Consider the following 12,060-nt stretch of genomic DNA (forward strand, 5'->3'; position numbering starts at 1 on the left):
AAGAAGTTCATCTTTGCAGCCATGGAGCTGACCCTCCCTCTGGTTGTGGTTTGTTTGGTTTGGCAGGATATGTCTGCAGAACCACAGACTGCAGGTTACTGTAACCCTGCTAATGCCAAGGAGCAGGGTAACTCTGTACTATAAAACTGGACCCATGATATAGGCTGTAAAGGAATTCTCTCCCTTTTTTTATGTTCTGGTAGGTTGCATTTGTTAGAAATTTGCAGAAACTTCTTTACTCCAATGTGCTGCTAAATATCCCTGCAGCTGGTGTAATGAAGACAATATATTCTGGGAGGCATCTTGATTTGAGAGTGACAGCTCCATATATTTGTGAAAATGAAGTGGCAGCAGAGTTGCCAGTAAAGCATATTGTGTCTTTGTGATGCAGAAATATATCATGTTAATAACAATAATTTTCACAGTTACGTGTGACCGTTTGCACGCAGGGAAGCTCTGCTGTTGGGAGAAGTCCTAAGAAGTGAGGAAGAAGCTAACTGGTTTTGCTTTCTTGTTTCCAAAACAGCCAAAAGGAAGGAAGACCATGCCCAGAGAACTGGCGCAGCAGCAAAGCGACACTCTGCTCCCGTGGCGCCAGCATCAGAGCGCTAACGGCCTGCGGCGGCAAAAGCGAGACTGGGTCATCCCACCGATCAACGTGCCAGAAAACTCCAGAGGACCCTTTCCGCAGCAGCTGGTTCGGGTAAGTTAAAAAAAGAAACAGAAATAATAACAATAATGGTAATCTTGCAGTGGGTCTAGTGAAGTAGTAGGTGTGGTCCAAGCTCATGGCATGGGAAGTCTGGCTTGAAGCACAGGCTCTCTGCTCTTCCTCCCTCATGCAAGAAAAGTTGCCATTTACACGTTGCTGAAATGCTTCTTTTCCAAAGCGACTTGCCCCAGTTTCCCTCCCCCAGCTGAACGGCAGCCTAATCGCCTCCTTCCAGCCAGTCCCTCAAGAGATGCTGGCGTTGCTGCCAAGATGGCACTTTGCCCACGCTCTCATCCAGAAAACGGCTGCAGGTGTAAAGCTGGGCTTGGTGACACCCAGCGACGAGGGGGTGCTGCATCCTTCCCTTCCTTCGCAGAGCCGGAGTACAGATGCGTGGCGGGGCTCGAGGAGGTTGGCTGCCTGCCGCCGCTGCAGATGGATCCCTCATCCTCTGTATGTTGCTAGTTTCTTTCTTTACAAGGATGATCTCTGAGATCAAGTTTACCCATGTGGTTTTCTGTGATGATTATTGGATGACAGGAAAAGAAAAAGAAGGGAAAAGGGCCTTTGACAGACACATTTGGTTGATATATTATTGCTGTTGATAAGTGTTAGCAAAATACAAATACATGTTGCCGTTCCTCTTGTGGGTGCTGGTTTCAGTTTTTGGAGCAGCAGAAAGATTAGCTGTAAAAAAAGAATTCCCTGGCAGACTTTTTCAACTCTTCCCTTGGAAGAAAATGGCAACAATTATAAAATTTCAGAACTTATTTTGAGCAGCAGTGGTGTGTCATTGGCATCCCTTCTCAGGAAGTTCACCTAGTCATATTGAAACAGTGCCTGGATTCAAATGAGTTGTCATCATTACCTGCTCCATACTGATTAGCTGATACTCTTCTGCACAACCCATGTCTGGGAGAAAGAAGGAGCTTACTGAGTCCTTTAGAAGTTCAGGTGAACATTGCGATGACTCATGCAATGACTGAGGGTGCGTGTCGCCAGTTCACCAAGTATTGGGTAAACTTGAATTGTCGTTGTCATTTCTTTGTGCATTAGGGAAGTATGACAAGGAATAAAGAAGTAGCAGGTGGCAAATGTTTTTATGTCTGTCCTGGAAAAACAGGGAGGGAAGCCAAGGAGTCTTTGTCTGGTCAGCAGTGCTGGGTATGGAGTGACCCATTCATGTGTTGTCCTACTAAGTTGAAGAAATGTCTGAAGAGGAGAATAACCTGATGCGTCAAAAACATTTTCCTAAACCAGATCAATAATTTAGATTAATTCCTGAATTCCTGTGAAAAATAAGCAGAGTACTTGCAAAATGAACTTACGCCCTGTCCCACTCACTGCTGATTTCTTTTGAGCTTTGACTAGACAGCGAGAGGACAACTTGGCACCAGCTTACCATGGCAAATTTGTTGATTTATAAGGACTGAAATCTCTGTGGCACTTTTTCCCCCTACAGTCTGGAGATGAAACAGAAGGACTCAAGAATGCAAAACTCCAGTATTAATGAAAGTGACAAATAATAAATTTTATATAGGTACAGAAGAATTGATATTCATCACTTAAACTACCAGTAACCTTGGAAGGATAACCTAGCTGATGGAAACACAGAGCTCCCAGATTTTCAGCAATAGATTCCATTGCCATTTTTAAATACAGATGCTAGAGGAAACACTGAAAATTAAGTAAAAAAATGGGGTGGGAAAGAAAGAAATGGCTTACAAAGGGCTGCTTTCCTTTTCACCTGACATACAGAAAGTATCATAATGACAGGGAAGATCGTACAAAGAGTGCAACTTGATTAAGCGTGAGACCCCTGATGTTTCAGGCTTGCGTTGAGTTTCTGCTCATCTGCAGCATCTGGCCCATTTGCTGGCCCCTGAATGTGAAGCTTGGGTGATTCCTAGCAGGAGTTACAGCTTCCCCTGTTAGACTTTGCTCTTTAATTATCCAGAATAGGACAAATCAACGTCTTCAAAGACCAGCACTATCTGATTATTTCCATCCACATAATCTTCAGATTGCCCTGGAGCATTCTGCTGTCTTCTAGATCTAGGTAACAGTTTTGATCTGATTTCCCATGCTTTTGCTCACTGGACGCTGAATATTTTTGTGTCCATCTGCTCACAAACTGGAGCTAGAAGTGCACATGTGAAATTACAGCTCAGATCCCATTTGTACGGAAGGAAGTCTGTCACAGTTTTCTCTGCTACTTTATATAAAGCGTTCAAACCTAACGCTAGTTCCTGGACACTGAACTTTTTTTGGTCCAGAGAGCCCTGCTTGAGCTTACATGTTATAGGTCTGACTAATGGAAACCAGTCCCTCCATTATTCTATCTTTGGTTCTCGTTACCTCCAAGGAGAGGAGGGGATAGCATGAAAAATCGGAATATTAAAAAAACAAAAAGCCCTACCAGAAGTACATTTTCATAGTACCACTTGCTGTTTGCGTTTTTATAGGTCAGACTAATTTGAAATGCATAGGCAAATCTTTCGGGTTCCCTCCTACTCCTGCTTCCTATTGTGAAGGTAAAAATTCCATTTTATGGAAGTTGATTAGTTACTTGTCAGTATTTTTAGCAAGGCTGTGCCTGAATGAAGTTTAAATCATAGCAAAGGTGAATGCAGCTTGATGGGAGCCACATACCTCGAAATGCAGCCCTATTTGGTTCAGCCGGGATCAACTATAATTCTCTGCTCATTAAACCATTTCATTCTGATAAAATACATTAAATGAAAAAGTTTTTAGAAAAAAAGAAAAAAGGAAGACGTCACAACATTATCCCTGCCAAAAAACCCCTCTGTTAATTACAGGGTTTTTTCTTTCAAAGGAACATCCGTGTCTGTTCATATGATTCAACCACACTAACTAGAAAATGTGTTTCAGAAAAATAGTATGTAAAAAATAATAATAGGAATTTTTGATTAGTTTTGGCTGCTGAAAAGATTCACTTATTCTTCAAAGAGTTTAAATAAACATCTGACGTGTATAAGCTAAAAATAATTTTTATTGGTATAAAAAATGTTCTGCAAATTTTGGTTTTGTCTTCAAGCTGAGAAAACAGTTATCAAATTTTATTGATATATGCTTATTTATTTTGCAAGCATTTATGAAAATCTTGGGTTTAATTTCCTTGTGCTTCACTTCTACCTTTGTATTAGGAATAACATTTTACATGCTGTGAAATATTTTACTGTAGTGAGGATAATTTCATTACTAATTGTCAGGTACTCTCATTATTATAACTATGAGGTCCATAAAAATGCCTATTAAAAATACAAAAACAATATGAAATCCCCCTCCTTCTCCAAGCAAATGACTCATGCAGGCGCACTGATCAACTAAGATAATAAATAGTTGCGCCCTTGCTGAGTACCATCTATTTTCTCACTGACTCATCCTTTTTAACTACATGTGTAGCTAATTCTTAATTATCTATTATCTAATTATCTATTAGCTAATCTCGTATTTCATCCTCTTTTGAACTTCAAAAAGTATCTCAGTTTTGGATCCGCATGCAAGTCTCTCGCTTCTTCTAACGGGAATCTTGAGTCAGTTTTCAAGACTGAAGTCTTGGCCCGTCTCGCTGGGCTGCATGAAAATCATTCATTTAAAAGACCAACAGTCTTGTGCAGGACTGGCCTTTGGTCATGGCATGCTTAGATAACGGGCTCCTCTATCAACCACTGCAACCGTATTCACCTTTATGAACGCTCCAAACTTCCAGCTTTATCTCCAGGACCTTTCTAGAGCTCTTATGAGGCGCCTGTCTCTAACTTGATCTGCACAGACTCTATTTTTTCCAGCTTGCCTTTTTTAAACTTGGAACTGAAAAATGTGGTATTTGCCCATTAGACCTCTTACGATAAACAACTTGTTCATTCTCATTACATCGGCATGAAAATCCACTGAGGATGACCAAGACAGGATCTTGGTGCTCTTACAAACTGCCTTGATTGCGTGCTACAGGCACAGCATGCTCTCTCATATCCGAGCGCTGGTAATCTCAGACACAAGAATACTAGAAATAATCTAATGTGTATAACAGGGAATAAGAGGGAAGGATGCATTTTATGCAAATTTAATCAGAAAGTCCTGAAGTGGTTTGGAAAGTTGGCAGAATATAATATACCTGAACACTCTTGCGTTGCTTCTTAGCAGAGGTGTCGTTGATTGGTTGGGTTTCGTGTGGCATGGTGCATGTTAATGGAGCAGAGAGCTCTTCTTAGCACGCTAGAAAACCCCACGGTGGACTCACGGGTGGGTTTAGGACATGTTAAGCTATGCGGTGAAATTGGATACTTAATATGAAAGAAGCTGATAGCACACTCAAGAGCTCCACAGCCTATTTGTGTGCCGTAGCCCATCCTGACGCAGGTAATAGGTGTAGTGAGACAGTTCTCCAAAAGTCTAAAATCCTGGTGTTGGAGATATACATGAGGTATACTGAGCTGCGAAATCCCTGCTGGCTTGGACCATCAGCCCTCAATATTGCCATTTCCTTTGCTCATCATGGCTATTTCAGCAAGCACCTTTGCACTGTTTTAAATAGTTTTATTGTAGGAAATCCCTCATGCCTGCTCTATCAACCACGTTGCTTACTGCTGTGAAATTGGCAGTTCAGAATCCATTAACTCCCAGCTGCAAGACAGATGGCATCTGTCTGTGATGAGAGAAGGTTTGTTGAGAAAAGGCCTTGCAAATGCTTCCCAAAGGACATCAGACCTTACTTTTCCTGAGAGAGACACAGGCAGCCTTGATTACAAATAGGCCTAGATCTTCCTTGTTCTTCACAGGAACAGGTGTTGCTTTTGCCTTGCCAACCACCAAAAAAAAAAAAGAAAAAAAAAATTGCTAGTTCTCGTTCTCAGTACATCTCGTCTTTGGTACCCCTGTGACCATCACCAGCTGAAATTCAGAAATAAGGTGATTTGGTCTTTATTGTGACAGTCAGACAGAGATAGAAGGAGCAAGGCCAGAAGTGGAGAGGAAATGGGACATTGCGCATGTTGTGTTGCTCTGCAGAGGCACAGCCTTTCTCTGAAAGCTGGTTAAAGGATGTAGATTGCAACAGCTCTTGGCTCTTGACTGTGATTTCACACCACAAACCAACCTGACACCAAAGAGAGAAAGATTAGCAGGAAAATGATTCATTAAGCTTTCGTCTTGCCACGGTCTCGGCTCTGGTATTGACCTGTCCTCTGTGTGTGCGTTACCAAACCGGGACTTGGCACACTTGGAATGAATGGAGAAAGGGAAATACAACACATTGCTACTTTCTTGACAGGTCCATTTGAAATTTCTTATAAACGTGCAGTTTAAAGCAGGTTCCTAAACATATACCACACTATATATATTCCTCAAACTACATTCCTTTGTTTGTCTTCTCCCTGGCGTATGAAGAAGTCATTCTTAATCTCCAGCATTTCACAGAAATAGAAGGCCAGATCCTGATGTAAATTCATGCGTCTCTGCCAAAGCTGGTGGGGCGATACCAGCGTATACCATTTGGGAATCTAGGTCGAAGAAAGCAAATGCCCAGTGCTTTATGGGCTTTACATGCACACGCACATACAGCATTATGGATGGAAAAGTGCAGCTACAGCATAAATGCTTCATTTGAAATTCTCTTACAACAGCATTCAAGCCTATACTGTAATTATACATATTGTATTTCCTTGTATTCAGACCCATGGGGAATTTATATTGTCCTTGCTAAAGCCAGAGGGACTGAAGGAAAGCAGTCATTTAATGATTCAGCTGTCTTGGGCTCTATGATTTAATCAATCATATGAAAGAAATTTTTAGATTCTTTGTGTTTAGAGTTCTCTTGTCTGAGCAGAAAATGTTCCCTTTTTGAATTGCTTTAATAGCTGTATTTATGCAGCTGAAAGTTCCTTAAGAAATGAAAGTAAAATCAAATTGCTGAGAATGCCTAGATAATTTATCGGAGAATATTCAATTAGAATATATTAATATTTTAGATTTCCATCATTAATTTAATATTCAGAGATTTAATTTAGTCGTTGAATTGCTGTAGTGCCATGCGTGGGTAGATTGTTAGGCTGAGTGCTTAAAACACCTGCCACAAATGGGTGAATCTCACTTCGATTCCCAAGAGCACAAATGCCTTTCTACTGACATAAGTCTTGCAGCAAAAACTCAGACACTAAATCCTGCCTGTGCTCTGCATTTTTCCGTAATTGCAGAATGGAGTAATACAATCTTCTAGCAGAAATAAATGCAAGAGCCTTATTTATTTATGCATTCAAATCCAGACTGAGGGGGAATTCGGTGCTTTGTGGTTCTGAGTTTGTCGGTGTATTACTGAAGAATTTCATTTTGCCAGCCCGGCCTTGCTACTTACTCAAGGAGAACCGTCGTAAGTGAGGTTGGCATTTTAAGGTGATTGACACTTTGCAGACAAATATCAAGGACTCCCATTGCCCAGTTCAGCTAAAAATACTGCCCTTGAGGTTTTGCCATTTTCCAGGATGCTTTGGGAATAGTAACATGAGTGGAAAAAAGCCCCACTAAATAATAAAAAACCACTAAATTATAAAATGCCATGTGATTTGGAAGTGATAAATTTCCATCAAATATAGTCCCAGTTGCATGAAAGAAATGGAACCAATTTTTAACTTCCCACACAACATAAAAACTGAGATTCTCAGAAGCCATTGGCAGCAATGAGACTGCTCCCACTCTGATCGGGAAGGATCAGCATGAAATTTCAGAAGTCTCGAAATTCATTGATAATATTTCTGATTTTCTTCGGGTTTAAGCAGAATCTCAGGATGTTACGTTTTTGGTTGACTGTTTATAGTATGGGTTAAAGTCAGGTCGGGGTCCAGGTGCCATCATTACAGGATCAGTGTTTGTGCTTGGCACTTGGTGTCTTCTTATATCCATGTACATGGATGATTACCTACTGTTGGTACAAATCCTGGTCACTAATACATTCCTAGAAGGAAAGCCATCATGTAGCTGCCAATTTTGCAAGCATGAAACACACAGACGTTATGAAGAATGAAGGACAGTGATAATCTGGGGTGCAGGGAGTCAAACCAAGAGCGTATTGGGATAACAGAGCTTTGGTCTGACCTGATGTACGATGTTTTAAACTGTTTTGCAGTCATTCAGCATCCCCGTGAGGCAGTGGGGTGGGATATACTAGCAGGTATTTGTGACCCTACCACCAGCTGCTACTTGTTAAATAAAAATGGTGAGTTAGATCCGTACAGTCTTTGCTTAGGTATTTTTCCGTACAGGATCTGATCTTTTCAACCTGTTTGCATAAGTGAGGATTGTCTTTCTTTCACAAATAAGAAACCAAGGCAGCAAAGATGAGTGGTTTTGTTCAAGACCACAGAGCTGTTGCCATGGCCGTGAGCAGCACTCTCTGGTTATTGGCATCTGGGCCTGTCCTTGGGTTATTTGAAGAATCTCATAATGGACTCAGGTTTTATCGAGTAGTCAGAAATCTTTTGTTATATTCAGTCACTTCATTTCGTGTCTGAGTTCAGCTGCTACATCTGTGCATCGGGTCTGCTAATGTACAGGCTTGTTTTTACAGTGATTCAAAGGTGCTTGTCCACCACGATCCAGGGACTAAGCAGCAGCTCCCTTCTCTGCTGGGTCTCAGTCGATTCCTCCACCACCCCTCCCATCCAGCCCTTACCTTTTAGCTCCTGCTCCAAGTTCACCTCGGGAGCAGGAAATGTAGGAAGCACAGAAGGATAAGTACCCCTCGCCTTGAACTGCAAAATAATTCATCAATCACTCCAAAGAGTATTTAGCTGTAATACCCCATTGCACATATTGCAACATATCATTACATCCCCATCCTCTCCAGAAAGTGAGATAACTGTAATAGCCGCTCAGTATGGCTGTCATTATGTGTAGAGGCAACGACAGGAAGGCATAGGCAGAGCTAATGTACACAGCTCATGAAAGCTATTGAAAATCTGTAAAGACAGAGTGTACACAAAAACAGTGGGTTAATTTGCTAAGAAAAAAGCTTTGGTTTTGCTCATGCCTTTTCCAAAGAAAAACAGTAATAATGAAAAAAGCTGAGACACGAACAGAGACAAAGAACTTGCAATCTGCCTCTTTGCTGCAGTAGTTCATTATTTAACACTCGTCACCCACATTAGTAATAGGTTACTGTGGGACTTGGCTTCCTTGATGAGTTGAAATGGAGTCCCGAAGACATAGTGGCACTGTGTGGGTGTGAGTTTGGATTTGCAGAATGATGGTGCAGATATGACCTTGACAGCTAGGCTGTTGCTGAGATTCACTGTATCAGGCTGGAATGAGATAGGAAGCAAAAAACCCATCACGCTTTTTCTTTCCTTACTATTGCATATGTTCTTGCTAGTCTGCACCGCTGAAGAATTAAATTCAGCACCCTGGAATTTCGGATGTCAGCTTTTAAGATTTTAGAGAATTTACTCTTGGGCTAATTTTAAGCTTTCACTGCTGCAGTTAATTGTTTTATTTATAACTGCTGAGATTTTCAGTGATAAAGGTGTCACCATCTAAATCCTTTCTCAGTTGTCTCTAATGCAGACTGATGAGAGGTGTAAGCCATGGTTAGATGATGGGGCAGCAAAGAGTGGATGTGCAGCAGTTTACCACAGTTTCATTAAAGGCCCCATTTCTTTGCAATTTGTTCTTTCCCATAGCTCTTACCATATTTTTAATAATTACCATATTTTTAATAACATTCATATTTGTTTCTAATTTCCTTAATTTAAAGGACATTTTCCTTCTATCCGAACAGTTAGACAACTTAAAAACAAACAAACAAAACCTTGGATTATATTAAGGGAAACATTTTGCCCAAGGCAGTTTGGGTATCTGCAGATGGTACTGAACATTTTGGCCCTTGTTCAGCAGAGATTTTAAGTACGTGCCTAAATTTGAGCCTTTAAGTAGCTCCAGTGGCTCTTCTGAGTCTGTTCAGTGGCTGGAAACTAAGGACATGAATAGTGCCTTACTGGATTAAGACCAAGCATTTAGCATTATGCAGTACCAACCTCTTTGGCCATGCTTATAGTTTTTCTTAGATTCCTGGTTTTATTTACATTTCTGTGCATGTACTGCAAGCATACAGAGACCAGATGTACACGCACATCCAAGCCTTTGCATACGTCATGCAAGCATATTCCTTTTTTCCTAACAGACACCAAGCCAAAAGCCTGCCCTGAAAAGCCAGCCAGTAGACCTTGGTTTCATATTTTTGGCACTAGGTAAAGAGAGCTGAATTTCTTTTCCCTCCATGAACCAAAAGAAACTCATGCATCCCCTAAAAGCCGCTGCAGCAGCTGGGCAGGGTGAGCTCACCCTTTAAGAGGGACAGGGGTTTGGCCCCGGGTGCAGGAGGTTTTGTCTTCGTCTCCGTGGAGAAATGGGGTGTGTTTGACTGCAGCCGACCCTGACTGTGAGTGCTCTGTGGAAGAAGCCTCTAGGAAGAGCAGGGGCTGTTTATGCTTCATTAAGGATGAGAGAGATGTGCTGGCAAAGGACTTCAAGGTGAGTGACTTTTTGGAGCGTGGCGCAGGGCTCAGCTAGAAGCGGCTGGAGGGGAAAGCAAAGGAAGCTGCTCCGACCAAAGCTCAAGCGTCCAGTGTTAAAGAGAGCAAGTTAGCAAAAGAGTGAAGATGAAGATTTGGTGTGGCTTGTGGTGTCATTTCATATTGATTGAAGGCTGCTGGGCGTGCACCCAGCCTCGCACGGCCCTGCGCTGCGTGGGGTTGTGCTTCGTCACTGATCTATTCCTGGATGTCGACAGGCAAGCGGGGAGATAGCAGCTGGGCAATGAGGCCTCAGCATGGGCTGTTATTCCAGTAAGGTGATGTTTTAGAAAACTTTCACGTAACACATGTAATGGGTCTCTTCCCTGCCTCAGGTCTGTGCATGGTTTCTGGGATGTGTATATGTGTATATATCTATATGCATATATATGAGATATAGCTGGAAAAAAAGTCATGCAGAGTATTCAGCCTTGTCATAACGAACCACCTGGGCGTGCCCTCCCCTTGCAAAGCTTTACTTGAGTAATTCCACTTTGGGGATCGGGTTTTGGAGACCAGGACTAAGCCTCTCTGACTCAAGTTATAAAACCCTAAAACCAAAGTTTCTAGTGGAAATATTTACAGACCCTTGAATGCCGTAGTGCTGGCGGGCGTCACGGGGACAGTTCACCATCCTGACTCCTTTTTTCACTTGTGATCTCTGTTCATTTTAATCAAAACATTACACAACCTGAGGAGGTTTTTGCATCTGTGCTTGGGTTTATAGCCCTTTCAGGCTGTTTTGCAGTTGACTGACTTGTTTGATTTGTGCTTCAAGGCTTTGTGAGCTATACCGTTTATTTAAGCAAAGAAGCTAATTTTATTGTTGTAAAAAGTGGGACAGTTTAAGGAAGGAGAAAGGCCGTGCATGCTTGTTGTTTCTGTCCAAAAAATGAAAGGCACACATTGTGTTGTGAAAAGATTGGATGTAGGGCCCATGGTTTGCCCCTTTAGAGGAACTGGCAGTCTGTGGTTCTCCAGCAGCCCCCTCTGCTAATGAAACTCCTCTGGGGGAAGAGGTAGAGCTGTGGTGCCCCGTTACTACGGGACTACGAAAAATTCAGTGGAAGTGGCCAGTTTGCTGTATTTCCAAGTCACTGTGGAAAGCGTGGCAGCTAAAAGGCACTGTTTCTGACAGCACTGTAAGCTATTGGGAGTTATTTCTGAAGTAGCATCACTGGAAGGGAGCATATTAGTAGAGAGAGGGAAAGAAATTAAGATTAAGGATCTGCAGTAAAAAGTGTTGCTAGTTAATCCGCAGCCCTCTGAAGGGATTTCTGTGAGTTGGAAAACAAAACTAAATGTTTGGCCAGCTTACATTTTCAATGGTGTGGTTTGCAGTGAAGTGATGACAAATTTACTTACCAGTAAATGGCATTCAACTGCATCTAACAAAAAGAAATTAGAGTAGAAGAATCAGACCTTATCAGAGCATAGATCTTTTACAGAAGTTTATAGCAGTTATTTATTATTTGAAAGCAAAGAATTGAGAAGCAAGGTGGCAGTTTTCTTTCAGTGATGCGAAATGCACCCTCTAATATCTCCATGGAAAAAAGAAAATACTGCACCAAAGCATTCACATTCAGCTTGATGGCAAAACCACTATTCGTTAGCATCTGTTTTGCAGGGAAACTCCTGTTAAGAGAGGAATTTAAATATCGGAGGAAGTATTTCCAACAACTGTCTGGGTTTACCGAATATTTTTCAGACAGTGTTATCTTTATGGCGCAGATTTTTGTATGCTAAAGGAAAAGGCAATTCAAA

General features: G+C 41.7%; 1 protein-coding gene across 1 annotated transcript in view; it reads left to right on the forward strand.

Moving 5' to 3' along the window:
- The window catches only part of CDH4 (cadherin 4), a 468,444-nt gene that overhangs the window by 302,886 nt on the left and 153,498 nt on the right, over positions 1–12,060 (forward strand). Inside the window, exon 4 of the mRNA XM_050907443.1 lies at positions 527–703. Within this exon, the coding sequence (XP_050763400.1) occupies positions 527–703 (177 nt within the window). The remainder of the gene's footprint in view (positions 1–526; positions 704–12,060) is intronic.

Source organism: Gymnogyps californianus, chromosome 17, assembly GCF_018139145.2.
Source record: "Gymnogyps californianus isolate 813 chromosome 17, ASM1813914v2, whole genome shotgun sequence".
Lineage (NCBI taxonomy): Eukaryota > Metazoa > Chordata > Aves > Accipitriformes > Cathartidae > Gymnogyps > Gymnogyps californianus.